Consider the following 22,000-nt stretch of genomic DNA (forward strand, 5'->3'; position numbering starts at 1 on the left):
GGCCGCCCGGCACGCCGGCCCGCGCCCTTTCCTTCCCTCTGCCTGCCTCTCTGCCTTCCTTCCTCACTCCCTCCTCGGGGCTCTTCCCATGGTAGCGCGGGGAGACGCCTGCCCACGCTCGCTCACTCTCTCGCGCCTTTCGCCCCGATTTTGGCGGGTTCCCCGCTCGCGGAACGAGCGAACGCCAGAGTCCGGGGCCGAACTGCGACACAGGCAACGAACATCCGACCGACGGAGGCCACCGGACCGAACGAACCAAGCAGCGCACCAGAAAGCCGCAACCGAAAAACTCCACAGCCCGGCGCTCAACCGCGCTCGCCTGCGCCCGCTCGTTCCTGCCTCTGGAGATGAGCACGCGCTCGCTCCTGCAGACGAAAACGGAAGGCGTAAGAAAAAACTGCTTCGGAAAAGAACGGCGCCGACTACCGGCAGCGGCCCCAAGGGTTAGCGGCGCTCTACGTCGACGTAGCGGTAGGTAAGAAACTACAGCGACCCCCCAGCAAGCTCCGGAGCTTTAGCGCCCCCCATCTCACAGGGCGGCAAAGCCTTGACGAAAGCGGGTAGACCTGGCAGTTACACGCAAGCCGTGCCGACGTAGTCAAGCCGCTTAGGCAGCGACCCCTAGCCCCCGCCGCCGAGCACCACGGCCCGCTTGGAGCCTGGTAGACCGTGCCGACCTAGCCGAGCCGCATAGGCAGCGACCCCTAGCAGCCGCCGCCGAGAACCACGGCCCGCTCGGAGCCGGGTAGACCGTGCCGACCTAGTCGAGCCGCATAGGCAGCGACCCCTAGCCGCCGACGACGAGAACCACGGCCCGCTCGGAGCCGGGTTAGACCGTGCTGACCTAGCCGAGCCGCATAGGCAGCGACCCCTAGCCGCCACCGCCGAGAACCACGGCCCGCTCGGAGCCGGGTAGACCGTGCCGACCTAGCCGAGCCGCATAGGCAGCGACCCCTAGCCGCCGCCGCCGAGAACCACGGCCCGCTCGGAGCCGGGTTAGACCGTGCCGACCTAGCCGAGACGTCTAGACGTCGCTAGCCGCCGACGCCATGCCCCCTCCCCCCTGACTCCCCCCTCCCCCCCCCTCTGCCCCCCCCCCCCAAAGACGCTCGGAGCCGGGTACACAGTGCCAGCGCAGCGGAGCAGCCACAAGAGCGGCACTTGGCCACTTCCACGGAACGTCCGAGCCGAGCTGAGTCCGCCTGGAGAGGCTGGACCGTGTTGCCGCGGCTCAGATCACCCGACTCCGCCGAGGAGCGTCCGAGCCGAGCGGAACCCGCCGGGAGCGGTTGGACCGTGCCGGCGCACTCGAGCCGCCGCGGCTCAGATTGCCAGACACCGACGAGGAACGTCCGAGCAGAGCGGAGCCCGCCGGGAGAGGCTGGACCGTGCCAGCGCACCCAAGCCACCGCGGCTGAGACCCCCCGGACGCCACCGCGGAACGTCTGAGCCGAGCCGAGCCCGCCGAGAGCGGTTGGACCGTGCCGGCGCACTCGTGCCGCCGCGGCTCAGATCGCCGGATGCCGCCGAGGAACGTCCGTGCTGAGCGGAGCCCGCCGGGAGAGGCTGTGCAGTGCCGGCGCACTCGAGCCGCCGCGGCTCAGATCACCCGACTCCGCCGAGGAGCGTCCGAGCCGAGCGGAACCCGCCAGGAGCGGTTGGACCGTGCCAGCTCACTCGAGCCTCCGCGGCTCAGATTGCCGGACGCCGCCGAGGAATGTCCGTGCCGAGCGGAACCCGCCGGGAGAGCCTGTGCAGTGCCGGCGCACCCGAGCCTCCGCGGCTGAGACCCCCCGGACACCACCGAGGAACGTCCGAACCGAACGGAGCCCGCCGGGAGAGGCTGGACCGTGCCGGCGCACACGAGCCTCCGCGGCTGAGACACCCCGGACGCCACCGCGGAACGTCTGAGCCGAGCCGAGCACGCCGAGAGCGGTTGGACCGTAACGGCGCACTCGTGCCGCCGCGGCTCAGATCGCCGGACGCCGCCGAGGAACGTCCGTGCCGAGCGGAGCCCGCCGGGAGAGGCTGTGCAGTGCCGGCGCACTCGAGCCGCCGCGGCTCAGATCACCCGACTCCACCGAGGAGCGTCCGAGCCGAGCGGAACCCGCCGGGAGCGGTTGGACCGTGCCGGCGCACTCGAGCCGCCGCGGCTCAGATTGCCGGACGCCGCCGAGGAATGTCCGTGCCGAGCGGAGCCCGCCGGGAGAGGCTGTGCAGTGCCGGCGCAATCGAGCCTTCGCGGCTGAGACCCCCCGGACACCACCGAGGAACGTCCGAACCGAACGGAGCCCGCCGGGAGAGGCTGGACCGTGCCGGCGCACCCGAGCCTCCGCGGCTGAGACCCCCCGGACGCCACCGCGGAACGTCTGAGCCGAGCTGAGCCCGCCGAGAGCGGTTGGACCGTGCCGGCGCACTCGTGCCGCCGCGGCTCAGATCGCCGGACGCCGCCGAGGAACGTCCGTGCCGAGAGGAGCCCGCCGGGAGAGGCTGTGCAGTGCCGGCGCACTCGAGCCGCCGCGGCTCAGATCGCCCGACTCCGCCGAGGAACGTCCGAGCCGAGCGGAGCCCGCTGGGAGAGGATGGACCGTGCCGGCGCACTCGAGCCGCCGCGGCTGAGACCCCCCGGACGCCGCCGCGGAACGTCCGAGCCGAGCCGAGCCCGCTGAGAGCGGTTGGACCGTGCCGGCGCACTCGTGCCGCCGCGGCTCAGATTGCTGGACGCCGCCGAGGAAAGTCCGTGCCGAGCGGAGCCCGCCAGTAGAGGCTGTGCAGTGCCGGCGCACCCGAGCCTCTGCGGCTGAGACCCCCAGGACACCACCGAGGAATGTCCGAACCGAACGGAGCCCGCCGGGAGAGGCTGGACCGTGCCGGCGCACACGAGCCTCCGCCCTGTCCAGCGGTCGCTGCACGTCCGGCTCGAGTTGGTCGGCACGGTCTACCCGGCTCCGAGCGAACCGAAGCTCATGCGGCGGCGGCCAGAGGTCGCTGAGCGTCGTCCGGCTCACGTCGGCACGGTCTACCCTGCTCCGCCGCGGACGCTAGAGGTCGCTGACGGACGGGGTGGCAGACGTGCAGCGACACCTAGCGACCGCCGCCGAGCCCTCGCGCAGGCACGGAGCAGGGTAGACCATGCCGACCCAGTCGAGGCACAAAGGCAGCGACCCCTAGCCGCCGCCGCCGAGCACCACGGCCCGCTCGGAGCCGGGTAGACCGTGCCGACCTAGCCGAGCCGCATAGGCAGCGACACCTAGCCGCCGCCGCCGAGAACCACGGCCCGCTCGGAGCCGGGTAGACCGTGCCGACCTAGCCGAGCCGCATGGGCAGCGAACCCTAGCCGCCGCCGCCGAGAACCACGGCCCGCTCGGAGCCGTGTAGACCTTGCCGACCTAGACGAGCCATATAGGCAGCGACCCCTAGCCCCCGCCGCCAAGCACCACGGCCTGCTCGGTGCCGGGTAGACCGTGCCGACCTAGCCGAGACGCATAGGCAGCGACCCCTAGCCGCCGCCGCCGAGCACCACGGCCCGCTCGGAGCCGGGTAGACTGTTCCGACCTAGTCGAGCCGCATGGGCAACAACGCCTAGCCACCGACACAGTGCCACCCCCTCTCCCCCCCCTTACTCCCCCCTACCCCCCCGCGGAGACGCTCGGAGCCGGGTACACAGTGCCGGTGCAGCGGAGCAGCCACGAGAGCGGCACTTGGCCACTTCCGCGGAACGTCCGAGCCGAGCTGAGTCCGCCTGGAGAGGCTGGACCGTTCCGCCGCGGCTCAGATCGCCAGACTCCGCCCAGGAGCGTCCGAGCCGAGCGGAACCCGCCGGGAGCGGTTGGACCGTGCCGGCGCACTCGATTCGCCGCGGCTCAGATCGCCGGACGCCGCCGAGGAACGTCTGTGCCGAGCGGAGCCCGCCGGGAGGGGCTGTGCAGTGCCGGCGCATTCGAGCCGCCGCGGCTGAGACCCCCCGGACACCACCGAGGAACGTCCGAACCGAACGGTGCCTGCCGGGAGAGGCTGGACCGTGCCAGCGCACACGAGCCTCTGCGCTGGCCAGCGGTCGCTGCACGTCCGGCTCCAGTTGGTCGGCACGGTCTACCCGGCTCCGAGCGGACCGAAGCTCATGCGGCGGCGGCCAGGGGTCGCTGAGCGGCGGCCGGATCACGTCGGCACGGTCTACCCTGCTCCGCCGCGGACGCTAGAGGTCGCTGACGGACGGGGTGGCAGACGTGCAGCGACACCTAGCGACCGCCGCCAAGCCCTTGCGCAGGCACGGAGCAGGGTAGACCGTGCCGACCTAGTCGAGCCGCATGGGCAGCGACGCCTAGCCGCGGACGCCGTGCCCCCCCACCCCTTACTCCCCCCCCCTCCCCCCATCTCTTCCCCCCCCCCCCCCCCCCAGAGACGCTCGGAGCCGGGTACACAGTGCCGGCGCAGCGCAGCAGCCACAAGAGCGGCACTTGGCCACTTCCGCGGAACGTCCGAGCCGAGCTGAGTCCGCCTGGAGAGGCTGGACCGTGTCGCCGCGGCTCAGATCGCCCGACTCCGCCGAGGAGCGTCCGAGCCGAGTGGAGCCCGCCGGGAGAGGCTGGACCGTGCCGGCGCACTCGAGCCGCCGCGGCTCAGATCGCCGGACGCCGCCGAGGAACGTCCGAGCCGAGCGGAGCCCGCCGGGAGAGGCTGGACCGTGCCGGCGCACACGAGCCTTTGCGGCTGAGACCCCCCGGACGCCGCCGCGGAACGTCCGAGCCGAGCCGAGCCCGCCGAGAGCGGTTGGACCGTGCCGGCGCACTCGTGCCGCCGCGGCTCAGATCGCCGGACGCCGCCGAGGAACGTCCGTGCCGAGCGGAGCCCGCCGGGAGAGGCTGTGCAGTGCCGGCGCACTCGAGCCGCCGCGGCTCAGATGGCCCGACTCCGCCGAGGAGCGTCCGAGCCGAGCGGAACCCGCCAGGAGAGGCTGGACCGTGCCGGCGCACACGAGCCTCCGCACTGGCCAGCGCTCGCTGCACGTCCGGCTCGAGTTGGTCGGCACGGTCTACCCGGCTCTGAGCGGACCGAAGCTCATGCGGCGGCGGCCAGGGGTCGCTGAGCGGCGGCCGGCTCAGGTCGGCACGGTCTACCCTGCTCCGCCGCGGACGCTACAGGTCGCTGACGGACGGGATGGCAGACGTGCAGCGACACCTAGCAACCACCGCCGAGCCCTTGCGCAACCACGGAGCAGGGTAGACCGTGCCGACCTAGTCGAGCCGCATAGGCAGCGACATTTAGCAGCCGCCGCCGAGCACCCTAGCCCGCTCGGAGCCAGGTAGACCGTGCCGACCTAGTCGAGCCGCTTAGGCAGTGACCCCTAGCCCCCGCCGCCGAGCACCACGGCCCGCTCGGAGCCGGGTAGACCGTGCCGACCTAGCCGAGCCGCATAGGCAGCGACCCCTAGCCCCCGCTGGCGAGCACCACGGCCCGCTCGGAGCCGGATAGACCGTGCCGACCTAGTCGAGCCGCATAGGCAGCGACCTCTAGCAGCCGCCGCCGAGCACCACGGCCCGCTTGGAGCCGGGTAGACCGTGTCGACCTAGACGAGCCGCATAGGCAGCGACCACTAGCCGCCGCCGCCGAGCACCACAACCCGCTCGGAGTCGGGTAGACCGTGCCGACCTAGTCGAGACGCATGGGAAGCGATGCATAGCCGCCGACGCCGTGCCGCCCCCCCCCTTTACTCCCCTTCCCCCCCCTCTTCCCCCCCCCCACACCCCCCCCCCGGGGACGCTCGGAGCCGGGTACACAGTGCCGGTGCAGCGGAGCAGCCACAAGAGCGGCACTTGGCCACTTCCGCGGAACGTCCGAGCCGAGCTGAGTCCGCCTGGAGAGGCTGGACCGTTCCGCCGCGGCTCAGATCGCCAGACTCCGCCCAGGAGCGTCCGAGCCGAGCGGAACCCGCCGGGAGCGGTTGGACCGTGCCGGCGCACTCGAGCCGCCGCGGCTCAGATCGCCGGACGCCGCCGAGGAGCGTCCGAGCCGAGCGGAACCCGCCGGGAGAGGCTGGACCGTGCCGGCGCACTCGAGCCTCCGCGCTGGCCAGCGGTCGCTGCACGTCCGGCTCGAGTTGGTCGGCACAGTCTACCCGGCTCTGAGCGGACCGAAGCTCATGCGGCGGCAGCCAGGGGTCGCTGAGCGGCGTCCAGTTCACATCGGCACGGTCTACCCTGCTCCGCCGCGGACGCTAGAGGTCGCTGACGGACGGGCTGGCAGACGTGCAGCGACACCTAGCGACCGCCGCCGAGCCCTCGCGCACGCACGGAGCAGGGTAGACCGTGCCGACCTAGTCGAGACGCATAGGCAGCGAACTCTAGCAGCTGCCGCCGAGCACCACGGCCCGCTCGGAGCCGGGTAGACCGTGCCGACCTATTCGAGACGCATAGGCAGCGACCTCTAGCAGCTGCCGCCGAGCACCACGGCCCGCTCGGAGCCGGGTAGACCGTGCCGACCTAGTCGAGCCGCATAGGCAGCAACCTCTAGCAGCCGCCGCCGAGCACCACGGCCCGCTCGGAGCCGGGTAGACCGTGCCGACCTAGTCGAGCCGCATAGGCAGCGACCTCTAGCAGCAGCCGCCGAGCACCACGGCCCGCTCGGAGCCGGGTAGACCGTGCCGACCTAGTCGAGACGCATGGGAAGCGACGCCTAGGTGCCGACGCCGTGCCCCCCCCTTCCTCCCCCCACCCTACGGAGACGCTCGGAGCCGGGTAGACAGTGCCAGCGCAGAGGAGCCGCCACGAGAGCGACACTTGGCCACTTCCGCGGAACGTCCGAGCCGAGCGGAGCCCGCCGGGAGAGGCTGGACCGTGCCGGCGCACTCGAGCCGCGATGGCCAGGGATCGGTCCGTTCGGGCCGGATATCCGGACTGCGGGCAGGCCGCGTGGTGAGGGATGGTGAAAGAGCGGCGGGAAGACGGCAGCGGCGAGAGGTGGGCCGGCGGGAGGCGGCCGCGTCCCCCGCGGGGTTCGCGCCTAGCCTCTCTCCCAGCCGGCAGATGAGGTGGAACGGTACGTGGGATTTTCGGCGGGAGGAGGAGGTGGTGGCGGTGGTGGCGGTGGGGCTGGGGGGTGGCGAGGCGTTTTGGCGGGCTCCGGTCACCGAGTCGAGCCGCCATTGGGCTGAGCCGTCAAGAGCACCCCGGCGGAAAAAGGAAAGAAAAGAAAAAAACCAAACGGGCCAATCGGGTGCAAACAAATAACCGAGCGAGTGACTGACCAAAACAAAAAAAAAAAAACAAAAACAAAAACAAACAAACAAATAAAAAAACACGTTTGCGGGCCGGTCGGGCGAGATGCGTCCGGGAGAGGGCGGGTTGTCGGTGAGGGCCGGGGTGGGGGCAGGCGGAGGCGGGCCACCGTCGGGTACGGGTCGGGTTCCCGCTCGTGCGGTGTGGACTGGGGGGGGGGAAGGTGGAAGACGGACGCGGGGCCGGGAAGATCAGGCGCCGGCCGGCAGCCAGGTCTACCCGCATACCCGCAACCCCGTCGCGGACCCCCCCATCCCTCCCTGGCCACGCAAGCGACCCCCTTCTTCGTGACAGAGGCCGTGCCGGGCCTACTCAAGCGCAGGTGACGATGAGAAAGAGAAGAGAAGGGAAGGGAAGGGAAGGGAAGGGAAGGGAAGGGAAGGGAAGGGAAGGGAAGGGAAGGGAAGGGAAGGGAAGGGAAGGGAAGGGAAGGGAAGGGAAGGGAAGGGAAGGGAAGGGAAGGGAAGGGAAGGGAAGGGAAGGGAAGGGAAGGGAAGGGAAGGGAAGGGAAGGGAAGCCAGAAGTCAAAGAAAAGTAAAAGGGAAGAAGGTGTGAAAAAGTACAGATAGATCGTAAAATGTCGCGGTAAAATAAAATAATAAAATAAAATAAAATAAAAGTAATAAAAAGATGGGAAAGCGGAAGAGCGATATTAATAATTGCATGAATAACTAAAGAAATAATAAGGAAATATGGGGAAAAGAAAATTTAAAAAAAAAAAAGAAAGAAAAAATATTTAAAAAGGGGAAAAAAGGGAAAAAAAGAAAAATGGGGAAAAAAGGAGAAAAAAAGGAAAAAAAAATTAAAAGAAACAAAAATATTTAAAAAAAAAAACAAAACAAAAAAAACCCACCACAATAATGGAGGAAGCAAGCGTGCCCGAGGGAGGACGAACGGCGGAGACGGTCGTGCGCGAGGACGCCCGAGCTCGAATGCCGGACCCCAGGTCTACCCTACCTATTATAATAAATTTAAATAACACCACAAGGGAGGGGAGGGGAGGGGAGGGGAGGGAAGGGGAGGGGAGGGGAGGGGAGGGGAGGGGAGGGGAGGGGAGGGGAGGGGAGGGGAGGGGAGGGGAGGGGAGGGGAGGATGCGGGTGGGCGCGAGGGAGGGTCAACGGCGGAAGCGGTCGGGTCGGGTCGGGTCGGGTCGGGTCGGGTCTGGTCTGGTCGGGTCGGGTCGGGGGGCGGCTGGCCGTTCGTCGTACCCTTACCGCTTGACACAGCTGCCTGATGCGCGGCTACGGCCGACACGTCTACCCGCGGCACGGACGGGAAACTGCACCCGCCGATCGAGCGGGTGGATGGTTGCCCAGGTCTACCCCGCGCCGCCACGAAGCGGAAAGGTGGATGGATGGATGGATGGATGGATGGATGGATGGATGGATGGATGGATGGGGAAAAACCGGGCGAAAGGGGGCCTGGCACGCGCCCGCGCGTGACCAGCCACACACCCCCTTTTCCACGCGCCGGCGCCGGCGCACGGAACCCCCCGAACGGAGGACGGAAGCAACGCAGCGAGCGCCGGGTCTCCCAGCAGGTGCTGGGAGGTTGCACCAGGTAAAAGACCAAGAGGTACCAATTGTCACCAGAGTGGTTCACAGACGGCAGTACCGCACCAATAGGGACTCATTGCTCCCCATTCACAAGCTAATTCGCCAATTAGAGAATCAGGGAGTGATTAGCAAAACTCACTCGCCTTTTAACAGCCCCATATGGCCAGTGTGTAAAACCAGTGGGGAATGGAGGCTGACGGTGGATTACCGTGGCCTGAATGAAGTCACACCTCCATTAAGTGCTGCTGTACCAGACATGCTAGAACTCCAGTATGAACTGGAGTCAAAAGAAGCTAGGTGGTATGCCACCATTGACATTGCTAATGCCTTCTTTTCCATCCCATTGGCTGCAAAATGTAGGCCACAGTTTGCTTTTACCTGGAGAGGTATTCAGTACACCTGGAACCGTTTACCTCAGGGGTGGAAGCACAGCCCAACAATTTGCCATGGATTGATCCAAGCTGTTTTGGAACAGGGTGATGCTCCTGAGCACTTGCAGTGTATTGATGATATTGTAGTGTGGGGCCATACAGCAGCAGAGGTTTTCAAGAAAGGGAAACAGATAATCCAAATTCTTTTGAAAGCTGGTTTTGCCATTAAGCGCAGCAAGGTGAAGGGGCCTGCCCAGGAAATCCAGTTCTTAGGTATAAAATGGCAAGATGGACGTCGTCACATCCCAGCAGATGTGATTGACAAAATCACTGCTATGTCTCCGCCCACCGACAAGACAGAGACCCAATCTTTTCTGGGAGTAGTGGGCTTTTGGAGAATGCATGTCCCAAACTACAGCCACATAGTGAGCCCCCTCTATCAGGTAACACAGAAGAAGAATAATTTCTCATGGGGTCCTGAGCAGCAGCAGGCTTTTGAGCAGAGAAAACAAGAAATAGCCCGTGCCGTGGCCTTGGGGCCAGTACGGACGGGGCAGGATGTGAGGATCCGAGGCCGACCCCTAGGATTTTGGAGTCAAGCATATAAAGGGTCTGAGGAGCGCTACACTCCGACTAAGAAGGAGATCTTAGCCGTGTATGAGGGGGTTCGGGCTGCTTCTGAAGTAGTTGGGACAGAGGTTCAGCTTCTTCTAGCACCTCGCTTGCCAGTAATAAATTGGATGTTTAAAGGACAGGTTCCCTCCACCCATCATGCTACTGATGCCACTTGGAGTAAGTGGATTTCATTAATTACTCAACGAGCTGGAATGGGAAAACTCAGCCGTCCTGGAATTCTAGAAGTGATCATGGACTGGCCTGAGAGTAAAAAAATTGAAACACCACCTACAGAAGAGGTATCACGTGCTAAAGAGGCACCACCATACAATGAGCTACCAGAAAACGAAAAGTAATTTGCCCTATTCACAGACGGATCATGTCGTATTGTAGGGAAGCATCGCAGATGGAAAGCTGCTGTATGGAGCCCCACACGACAAGTTGCAGAGGCCACTGAAGGTAAAGGAGAATCAAGTCAATTTGCAGAGGTAAAGGCTGTTCAGCTGGCTTTAGATGTGGCTGAACGGGAGAGGTGGCCAATGCTTCATCTTTATACTGATTCATGGATGGTGGCAAATGCCTTATGGGGGTGGCTTCAACAGTGGAACCATCCTCTGCTACCAAATCTGTCACGGTTTGAACGAAAAATCCACCTGCGTCCGTGACAAGGGCTGTGGGCCCCTGAAGGGCCCTCAGCCGAAAAGAAAAAGTTAATTAAGAAAAGAAAACAGCGGCAACGATGTAAGGAGGCACACTTATTTACTAAATACTATATCGAAATACAGGATAACACAATAGAATACAATATAATTGAAAATTGAGCTAATGAATCAAGCAAAATAGGAGAGAGAATGAGTCCCGTAACCAAGAGGCCTACTGTGAATCTGGGCGAACGGCTGAAGGCTCCCACACACTGCCCTGAACGCCAGAACTCGAAAGACGTCAGTCTGTTCTGCGACAGAGTTAATATAGAGTCCAGGTCCCGTGACCCATCGTGTTGCTCTCTGGGAGATGTAGTCTTCTTCTGTAAGTTGCAGATTCAGTAAAATTATTCATGCTTTATATGATGTTATGATGTGGAATACTGATAGCAAAATTACAACATTATTAAACCATGACAATCTGACCCACAGCAGCTCCTGCCCCATAGACCTGATTCACATGCGCCCCACAGCAGCTCCTGCCCAATAGATCGGACTGACATATGGCCCACAGCATCTCCTGCCCCATAGATCTTTCCCACATCAGCCCCACAGCAGATCCTGCCCCATAGATCTGACCCACATATGTCGCACAGCAGCTCCTGCCCCATAGATCTGACCCACATCTGTCGCACAGCAGCTCCTGCCCCATAGATCAGACCAACATCAGCCCCACAGTAGCTCCTGCCCCATAGATCTGACCCCCATCAGCCCCACAACAGCTCCTGCCCCATAGATCTGACCCACATCAGCCCCACAGCAGCTCCTGCCCCATAGATCTGACCCACATCTGTCGCACAGCAGCTCCTGCCCCATAGATCAGACAAACATCAGCCCCACAGTAGCTCCTGCCCCATAGATCTGACCCCCATCAGCCCCACAACAGCTCCTGCCCCATAGATCTGACACCACATCAGCCCCACAGCAGCTCCTGCCCCATAGATCTGACACACATCATATGTAAAGCAGCTGCTGCCCAATAGATATGACCCACAGCAGCTTCAGCCCCAAGGATCTGACCCACATCAGCCCCACAGCAGCTCCTGCCCCATAGATCTGACCCACATCTGCCCCACAGCAGCTCCTGCCCCATAGATCTGACCCACATCTGTCGCACAGCAGCCCCTGCCCCATACATCTGACCCACGTCAGCCCCACAGCAGCTCCTGCCTTATAGATATGACCCCCATCAGCCCCACAGCAGCTTCTACCCCATAGATCTGACCCACATGTGCTCCACTGCAGCTCCAGTCCCGTAGATCTGACCCACAGCAGCCCATGCCCCATAGATCTGACCCTCATCAGCCACACAGCAGCTCCTGACCCATACATCTGACCCAAATCTGCCCCACACCATCTCCTGCCCCATAGATCTAACTCACATGTGCCCCACAGCAGCTCCTGCCCATAGATCTGACCCATATCAGCCCCACAGCAGCTCCTGCCCCATAGATCTGACACACATCATATGTAAAGCAGCTGCTGCCCAATAGATATGACCCACAGCAGCTTCAGCCCCATTGATCTGACCCACAGCAGCCCCACAGCAGCTCCTGCCCCATAGATCTGACGTACATCATCTCCACTGCACCTCCTGACCCATAGATCTGACCCAAATCTGCCCCACAGCAGATCCAGCCAAATAGATCTTAACCACAGCAGCTCCTGCCCCATAGATCTGACCCACATCAGCCCCACAGCAGCTCCTACACCATAGATCTGACCCACATCTGCCACACACCATCTCCTACCCCATAGATCTTACCCACTTCTGCCCCACAGCAGCTCCTGCCCCATAGCTCTGACCCACATCTGCACCACAGCAGCTCCTCCCCATAGATCTAACACCCATCAGCCTCACAGCAGCTCCTGCCCCATAGATATGCCCTACATCTGCCCCACAGCAGCTCCTGCACCATAGATCTGACCCACATCTGCAACACAGCAGCTCCTGCTCCATAAATCTGACCAACATCAGGCCCACATCTGTTCCTGCCCCATAGATTTGACCCACAGCAGCTCCTGCCCCATAGATCTGACCCACATTTGCCACACAGCAGCTCCTGCCCCGTAGATCTGCCTCACTTGCGCCCCACAGCAGCCTTCGCCCAATAAATCTGACCCACATGTGCCCACAGCAGCTACTACCTCATAGATCTGACCCACATCAGCCACACAGCCGCTCCTGCCTTATAGATCTTACCCAAATCTGCCCCACTGCTGCTCCTGCCCCATTGATCAGACCAACAGCAGCTCTTCCCCATAGATCTGACCAACATGTTCCCCACAGCAGCTCCTGCCCCATAGATCTGACACACAGCATCTCCTGCCCCATAGATCTGACCCACATCAGCCCCACAGCAGCTACTACCTCATAGATCTGACCCACATCAGCCCCACAGCCGCTCCTGCCTTATAGATCTTACCCAAATCTGCCCCACTGCTGCTCCTGCCTCATAGATCTGACCCACGTCAGCCCCACAACAGCTCCTGCCCCATAGATCTGACGCACATCAGCCCCACAGCAGCTCCTGCCCCATAGATCTGACGCACATCAGCCCCACAACAGCTCCTGCCCCATAGATCTGACCCACATCAGCCCCACAGCAGCTCCTGCCCCATAGATCTGACACACATCATATGTAAAGCAGCTGCTGCCCAATAGATATGACCCACAGCAGCTTCAGCCCCATTGATCTGACCCACAGCAGCCCCACAGCAGCTCCTGCCCCATAGATCTGACCCACATCTGCCACACACCATCTCCTACCCCATAGATCTTACCCACTTCTGCCCCACAGCAGCTCCTGCCCCATAGCTCTGACCCACATCTGCACCACAGCAGCTCCTCCCCATAGATCTAACACCCATCAGCCTCACAGCAGCTCCTGCCCCATAGATATGCCCTACATCTACCCCACAGCAGCTCCTGCACCATAGGTCTGACCCACATCTGCAACACAGCAGCTCCTGCTCCATAAATCTGACCAACATCAGGCCCACATCTGTTCCTGCCCCATAGATCTGACCCACAGCATCTCCTGCCCCATAGATCTGACCCACATCAGCCCCACAGCAGCTCCTGCCCCATAGATCTGACCCACATCTGCCCCACAGCAGCTCCTGCCCCATAGATCTGACCCACATCTGTCGCACAGCAGCTCCTGCCCCATACATCTGACCCACGTCAGCCCCACAGCAGCTCCTGCCTTATAGATATGACCCCCATCAGCCCCACAGCAGCTTCTACCCCATAGATCTGACCCACATGTGCTCCACTGCAGCTCCAGTCCCGTAGATCTGACCCACAGCAGCTCCTGCCCCATAGATCTGACCCACATCAGCCACACATTAGTTTCTGACTCATAAATCTGACCCACAGCAGCCCCACAGCAGCTCCTGCCCCATAGCTCTGACCCACATCTGCACCACAGCAGCTCCTCCCCATAGATCTAACACCCATCAGCCTCACAGCAGCTCCTGCCCCATAGATATGCCCTACATCTGCCCCACAGCAGCTCCTGCACCATAGATCTGACCCACATCTGCAACACAGCAGCTCCTGCTCCATAAATCTGACCAACATCAGGCCCACATCTGTTCCTGCCCCATAGATCTGACCCACAGCAGCTCCTGCCCCATAGATCTGACCCACATTTGCCACACAGCAGCTCCTGCCCCGTAGATCTGCCTCACTTGCGCCCCACAGCAGCCTTCGCCCAATAAATCTGACCCACATGTGCCCACAGCAGCTACTACCTCATAGATCTGACCCACGTCAGCCCCACAGCCGCTCCTGCCTTATAGATCTTACCCAAATCTGCCCCACTGCTGCTCCTGCCCCATTGATCAGACCAACAGCAGCTCTTCCCCATAGATCTGACCAACATCAGCCCCACAGCAGCTCCTGCCCCATAGATCTGACCCACAGCATCTCCTGCCTTATAGATCTGACCCACATCAGCCCCACAGCAGCTCCTGCCCCATAGATCTGACCCACATCTGCCCCACAGCAGCTCCTGCCCCATAGATCTGACCCACATCTGTCGCACAGCAGCTCCTGCCCCATACATCTGACCCACGTCAGCCCCACAGCAGCTCCTGCCTTATAGATATGACCCCCATCAGCCCCACAGCAGCTTCTACCCCATAGATCTGACCCACATGTGCTCCACTGCAGCTCCAGTCCCGTAGATCTGACCCACAGCAGCCCATGCCCCATAGATCTGACCCTCATCAGCCACACAGCAGCTCCTGCCCCATACATCTGACCCAAATCTGCCCCACACCATCTCCTGCCCCATAGATCTAACTCACATGTGCCCCACAGCAGCTCCTGCCCATAGATCTGAACCACAGCAGCTCCTGACCTATAGATCTGATTCAAATCTGCCCCACAGCAGCTCCTGCTCCATAGATCTGACCCACATGTGCCCCAGAGCAGCTCTGCCCCATTGATTTGACCCACATCAGCCCCACTGCAGCTCCTGCCCTATAGATCTGACCCACATCAGCCCCACTGCAGCTCCTGCCCTATAGATCTGACCCAAATCTGCCCCACAGCAGCCCCTGACCCATAGATCTGACCAACATCAGCCCCACATCAGCTCATGCCCCATAGATCTGACCCTCATCAGCCCCATAGCATCTCCCGCACCATAGATCTTAACCGTATCAACCCCACAGCACCTCCTGCCCCATAGATCTGACCCACATCTGCACCACAGCAGCTCTTGCCCCATAGAACTGACCCACATCTGCCCCACAGCAGCTCCTGACCCATAGATCTGACCCACATCAACCCCACAGAAGCTCCTGCCCCATAGATCTGAACCAAATCTGCCCCACATCTGCACCACAGCAGCTCTTGCCCCATAGAACTGACCCACATCTGACCCACAGCAGCTCCTGACCCATAGATCTGACCCACATCAACCCCACAGAGGCTCCTGCCCCATAGATCTGAACCACATCTGCCCCACAGCAGATTTTACCCCACAGATCTGACCCACATCAGCCCCCAGGAGATCCTGCCCCATAGATCTGACCCACATCTGCCCCACACCATCTCCTGCCCCATAGATCTAACTCACATGTGCCCCACAGCAGCTCCTGCTCCATAGATCTGACCCACAGCAGCTCCTGTCCCATAGATCTGATTCAAATCTGCCCCACAGCATCTCCTGCTCCATAGATCTGACCCACATGTGCCCCAGAGCAGCTCTGCCCTATTGATTTGACCCACATCAGCCCCACTGCAGCTCCTGCCCTATAGATCTGACCAACATCAGCCCCACATCAGCTCCTTCCCCATACATCTGACCCAAATCTGCCCCACACCATCTCCTGCCCCATAGATCTAACTCACATGTGCTTCACAGCAGCTCCTGCTCCATAGATCTGACCCACAGCAGCTCCTGCCCTATAGATCTGATTCAAATCTGCCCCACAGCAGCTCCTGCTCCATAGATCTGACCCACATGTTCCCCAGAGCAGCTCTGCCCCATTGATTTGACCCACATCAGCCCCACTGCAGCTCCTGCCCTATAGATCTGACCAACATCAGCCCCACATCAGCTCCTGCCCCATACATCTGACCCAAATCTGCCCCACACCATCTCCTGCCCCATAGATCTAACTCACATGTGCCCCACAGCATCTCCTGCTCCATAGATCTGACCCACAGCAGCTCCTGCCCTATAGATCTGATTCAAATCTGCCCCACAGCAGCTCCTGCTCCATAGATCTGACCCACAGGTGCCCCAGAGCAGCTCTGCCCCATTGATTTGACCCACATCAGCCCCACAGCATCTCCTGCCCCATAGAACTGACCCACAGGAGCCACAGCAGCTCCTGACTTATAGATCTGACCCACATCTGACCCACAGCAGCTCCTGCCCCATAGATCTGACCCACATCTGCCCTACAGCAGCCCCTGCCCCATAGATCTGACCCACATCTGCCCCACAGCAGCTCCTGCCCCATAGATCTGACCCACATCAGACCCACAGCAGCTGCTGACCCATAGATCTGACCCAAATCAGCCCCGCAGCAGCTCCTGGCCCATAGATCTGACCCTATTGTGCCCCACAGCAGCTCCAAACTCATAGACCTGACCCACATCAGTCCAACAGCAGATTTTGCACCATAGATATGTCCCTCATCTACCCCACAGCAACTACTGCCCTCTAGATCTGACCTACATCATTCCCTCTGCAGCTCCTGCCCCATAGGTCTGACCCACATGTGCCCCACAGCAGCTCCTGCCATATAGATCTGACCCACATATGCCCCACAGTAGCTCCTGCCCCATAGATCTGACCCACATCAGCCACACAGCAGCTCCTGACTCATAAATCTGACCCACAGCAGCCCCACAGCAGCTCCTGCCCCATAGATCTGACCCACATTTTCCCCAAAGCAGCACCTAACCCATAGATCTGACCCACATGTGCTCCACAGCTGCTCCTGCCCCATAGATCTGAACCACAGCAGTTCCTAATTCATAGATGAGACCCAAATCTTCCCTACATCAGCTCCTGCCCATAGATCTGACCCACATCAGCCGCACAGCAGCTCCTACCCCATAGATCTGACCCACATGTGCCCCACAGCTGCTCCACGGCACGGTTTCCCCGGCTCGGTGCGGCTCGTGAGCTTTGCGGCGCCGGCTATGCGTTTTTGCCTGCAGAGACGCCACGGGAGCGACATTTGGCTGATTCCGAGGAACGTCCGAGCCGAGCGGTGCCCGCCGGGAGCGGTTGGAATGTGCCGGCGCACTTGAGCGGGGTCCGTTCGAGCCGGAAATCCGGACTGCGGGCAGGCCACGTGGCGAGGGATGGCAAAAGAGCGGCGGGAAGCCGCAACCGAAAAACTCCACAGCCTGGCGCTCAACTGCGCTCGCCTGCGCCCGCTCGTTGCCACCTCTGGAGACGAGCACGCGCTCGCTCCTGCAGACGAAAACGGAAGGCGTAAGAAAAAACTGCTTCGGAAAAGAACGGCGCCGACTACCGGCAGCGGCGCCGAGGGTAAGCGGCGCTATACGTCGACGTAGTGGTAGGTAAGAAACTACAGCGACCCCCGAGCAAGCTCTGGAGCTTTAGCGCCCACCCATGTCACAGGGCGGCAAAGCCTAGCCGAAAGCGGGTAGACCTGGCAGTTACACGCAAGCCGCACGGGCAGCGACCCCTAGCCGCCGCCGCCGAGCACCACGGCCCGCTCGGAGCCGGGTAGACCGTGCCGACCTAGCCGAGCCGCATAGGCAGCGACCCCTAGCCGCCGCCGCCGAGCACCACGGCTTGCTCGGAGCCGGGTAGACCGTGCCGACCTAGACGAGCCGCATAGGCAGCGAACCCTAGCCCCCGCCGCCGAGCACCACGGCCCGCTCGGAGCCGGGTAGACCGTGCCGACCTAGTCGAGCCGCATAGGCAGTGACCTCTAGCCACCGCCGCCGAGCACCACGGCCCGCTCGGAGCCGGGTAGACCGTGCCGACCTAGTCGAGCCGCATAGGCAGCGACCTCTATCAGACGACGCCGAGCACCACGGCCCGCTCGGAGCCGGGTAGACCGTGCCAACCTAGTCGAGCCGCATAGGCAGCGACCTCTAGCAGCCGCCGCCGAGCACCACGGCCCGCTCGGAGCCGGGTAGACCGTGCCGACCTAGTCGAGCCGCATAGGCAGCGACCGCTAGCAGCCGCCGCTGAGCACCACGGCCCGCTCGGAGCCGGGTAGACCGTGCCGACCTAGACGAGCCGCATAGGCAGCGACCTCTAGCAGCTGCCGCCGAGCACCACGGCTTGCTCGGAGCCGGGTAGACCGTGCCGACCTAGTCGAGACGCATGGGAAGCGACGCCTAGCCGCCGACGCCGTGCCCCCCCCCCTTATACCCTCCCCCACCCCCCCCCTCTTCCCCCCCCCCGCCCCCCCAGAGACGCTCGGAGCCCGGTACACAGTGCCGGTGCAGCGGAGCAGCCACAAGAGCGGCACTTGGCCACTTCCGCGAAACGTCCGAGCCGAGCTGAGTCCGCCTGGAGAGGCTGGACTGTGTCGCCGCGGCTCAGAACGCCCGACTCCGCCGAGGAGCGTTCGAGCAGAGCGGAACCCGCCGGGAGCGGTTGGACCGTGCCGGCGCACTCGAGCCGCCGCGGCTCAGATCGCCGGACGCCGCCGAGGAACGTCCGTGCCGAGCGGAGCCCGCCGGGAGAGGCTGTGCAGTGCCGGCGCACTCGAGCCGCCGCAGCTCAGATCGCCCGACTCCGCCGAAGAGCGTCCGAGCCGAGCGGAACCCGCCGGGAGAGGCTGGACCGTGCCGGCGCACACGAGCCTCCGCGCTGGCCAGCGCTCGCTGCACGTCCGGCTCGAGTTGGTCGGCACGGTCTACCCGGCTCCGAGCGGACCGAAGCTCATGCGGCGGCGGCCAGGGGTCGCTGAGCGGCGGCCGGCTCACGTCGGCACGGTCTACCCTGCTCCGCCGCGGACGCTAGAGGTCGCTGATGGCGGGCTGGCAGACGTGCAGCGACACCTAGCGACCGCCGCCGAGCCCTCGCGCACGCACGGAGCAGGGTAGACCGTGCCGACCTAGTCGAGCCGCATAGGCAGCGACCTTTAGCAGCCGCCGCCTAGCACCACGGCCCGCTCGGAGCCGGGTAGACCGTGCCGACCTAGACGAGCCGCATAGGAAGCGACCCCTAGCCTCCGCCGCTGAGAACCACGGCCCGCTCGGAGCCGGGTAGACCGTGCCGACCTAGCCGAGCCGCATAGGCAGCGACCTCTAGCAGCCGCCGCCGAGCACCACGGCCCGCTCGCAGCCGGGTAGACCGTGCCAACCTAGTCGAGCCACATGGGCAGCGACGCCTAGCCGCCAACGCCGTGCCCCCCCCCCCCTCCCCCCATCCTCTGGAGACGCTCGGAGCCGGGTAGACAGTGCCAGCACAGAGGTGCCGCCACGAGAGCGACACTTGGCCACTTCCGCGGAACGTCCGAGCCGAGCGGAGCCCGCCGGGAGAGGCTGGACTGTGCCGGCGCACTCGAGCCGCGATGGCCAGGGGTCGAGCCGTGTTGACCGTGCCGGAGCACCGGAGGCGCCACGGAGACGCCACTCGGCCGCAGCCGCGGAACGACCAGGGTGCACGTATGAGGCGGCCACTGTTCGCCGGGTCGGGGCGCACCCGGGCTTCTCGGTTCGGCCTTGCTTGAAGCTGGCCGTCCCGCCACCGCCACCGCGGTTTTGCCCTTTTGTCTGCGTGTTTGTTTGTTTGTCCGTTCGTTCGTACTTTGGTCCGTTTGATTGTTTGTCCGTGCCCCCACGCGCCCTCTCGGTTTTATTATTTTCCGTTTGTTTGTTTGTTTGTTTGTTTGTTTGTTTTTCTCGTGGGTTCTTCTTTACTTTCCCTTTTTTTAGATTTTGAAAAAGCCGCCCCGCCCCCCCCGCCTCCCCGGCTCTGCAGGAAGAGCGTGGGCGCATGCGCGGGCCCCGCCCACCGGGGTCCGTTCGGGCCGGATATCCGGACTGCGGGCAGGCCGCGTGGCGAGGGATGGCGAAAGAGCGGCGGGAAGACGGCAGCGGCGAGAGGTGGGCCGGCGGGAGGCGGCCGCGTCCCCCGCGGGGTTCGCGCCTAGCCTCTCTCCCAGCCGGCAGATGAGGTGGAACGGTACGTGGGATTTTCGGCGGGAGGAGGAGGTGGTGGCGGTGGTGGCGGTGGTGGCGGTGGGGCTCAGGGGTGGCGAGGCATTTTGGCGGGCTCCGGTCGCCGAGTCGAGCCGCCATTGGGCCGAGCCGTCAGGAGCACCCCGGCGGAAAAAGGAAAGAAAAGAAAAAAACCAAACGGGCCAATCGGGTCCAAACAAATAACCGAGCGAGTGACTGACCAAAACAAAAAAAAAAAAACAAAAACAAAAACAAACAAACAAATAAAAAAACACGGTCGCGGGCCGGTCGGGCGAGATGCGTCCGGGAGAGGGCGGGTTGTGGGCGAGGGCCGGGGTGGGGGCAGGCGGAGGCAGGCCGCCGTCGGGTACGGGTCGGGTTCCCGCTCGTGCGGTGTGGACTGGGGGGGGGGGAAGGTGGAAGACGGACACGGGGCCGGGAAGATCAGGCGCCGGCAGCCAGGTCTACCCGCATACCCGCAACCCCGTCGCGGACCCCCCCATCCCTCCCGGTCCACACAAGCGACCCCCTTCTTCGTGACAGAGGCCGTGCCGGTCCAGGCCGGGCCGGGCCTACTCACGCGCGGGCGACGAGGAGAAAGAGAAGAGAAGAGAAGGGAAGAGAAGAGAAGAGAAGGGAAGGGAAGGGAAGGGAAGGGAAGGGAAGGGAAGGGAAGGGAAGGGAAGGGAAGGGAAGGGAAGGGAAGGGAAGGGAAGGGAAGGGAAGGGAAGGGAAGGGAAGGGAAGGGAAGGGAAGGGAAGGGAAGGGAAGGGAAGGGAAGGGAAGGGAAGGGAAGGGAAGGGAAGGGAAGGGAAGGGGAAGGGGAAGGGGAAGGGGAAGGGAAGGGAAGGGAAGGGAAGGGAAGGGAAGGGAAGGGAAGGGAAGGGAAGGGGAAGGGAAGGGAAGGGAAGGGGAAGGGGAAGGGAAGGGGAAGGGGAAGGGGAAGGGAAGGGAAGGGAAGGGAAGGGAAGGGAAGGGAAGGGAAGGGAAGGGAAGGGAAGGGAAGGGAAGGGAAGGGAAGGGAAGGGAAGGGAAGGGAAGGGAAGGGAAGGGAAGGGAAGGGAAGGGAAGGGAAGGGAAGGGAAGGGAAGGGAAGGGAAGGGAAGGGAAGGGAAGGGAAGGGAAGGGAAGGGAAGGGAAGGGAAGGGAAGGGAAGGGAAGGGAAGGGAAGGGAAGGGGAGGGAAGGGGAAGGGAAGGGAAGGGAAGGGAAGGGGAGGGGAAGGGGAGGGGAGGGGAAGGGGAAGGGGAAGGGGAAGGGGAAGGGGAAGGGGAAGGGGAAGGGGAAGGGGAAGGGGAAGGGGAAGGGGAAGGGGAAGGGGAAGGGGAAGGGGAAGGGGAAGGGGAAGGGGAAGGGGAAGGGGAAGGGGAAGGGGAAGGGGAAGGGGAAGGGGAAGGGGAAGGGGAAGGGGAAGGGAAGGGAAGGGAAGGGAAGGGAAGGGAAGGGAAGGGAAGGGAAGGGAAGGGAAGGGAAGGGAAGGGAAGGGAAGGGAAGGGAAGGGAAGGGAAGGGAAGGGAAGGGAAGGGAAGGGAAGGGAAGGGAAGGGAAGGGAAGGGAAGGGAAGGGGAAGGAAGGGAAGGGAAGGGAAGGGGAAGGGAAGGGAAGGGAAGGGAAGGGAAGGGAAGGGAAGGGAAGGGAAGGGAAGGGAAGGGAAGGGAAGGGAAGGGAAGGGAAGGGAAGGGAAGGGAAGGGAAGGGAAGGGAAGGGAAGGGAAGGGAAGGAAGGGAAGGGAAGGGAAGGGAAGGGAAGGGAAGGGAAGGGAAGGGAAGGGAAGGGAAGGGAGAAGGAAGGGAAGGGAAGGGAAGGGAAGGGAAGGGAAGGGAAGGGAAGGGAAGG

At 62.9% G+C, this 22,000-nt stretch overlaps 1 protein-coding gene across 1 annotated transcript in view; it reads right to left on the reverse strand.

Moving 5' to 3' along the window:
• Positions 1–122: 122 nt before the first annotated feature.
• LOC146756523 (uncharacterized) overlaps positions 123–22,000 on the reverse strand; it is a 159,351-nt gene continuing 137,473 nt past the window's right edge. The window contains exon 6 of the mRNA XM_085524222.1: positions 123–202. Within this exon, the coding sequence (XP_085380348.1) occupies positions 123–202 (80 nt within the window). The remainder of the gene's footprint in view (positions 203–22,000) is intronic.

This window comes from Coturnix japonica, chromosome 26, assembly GCF_054131305.1.
Source record: "Coturnix japonica strain WE chromosome 26, WE-NBRP24, whole genome shotgun sequence".
NCBI lineage: Eukaryota > Metazoa > Chordata > Aves > Galliformes > Phasianidae > Coturnix > Coturnix japonica.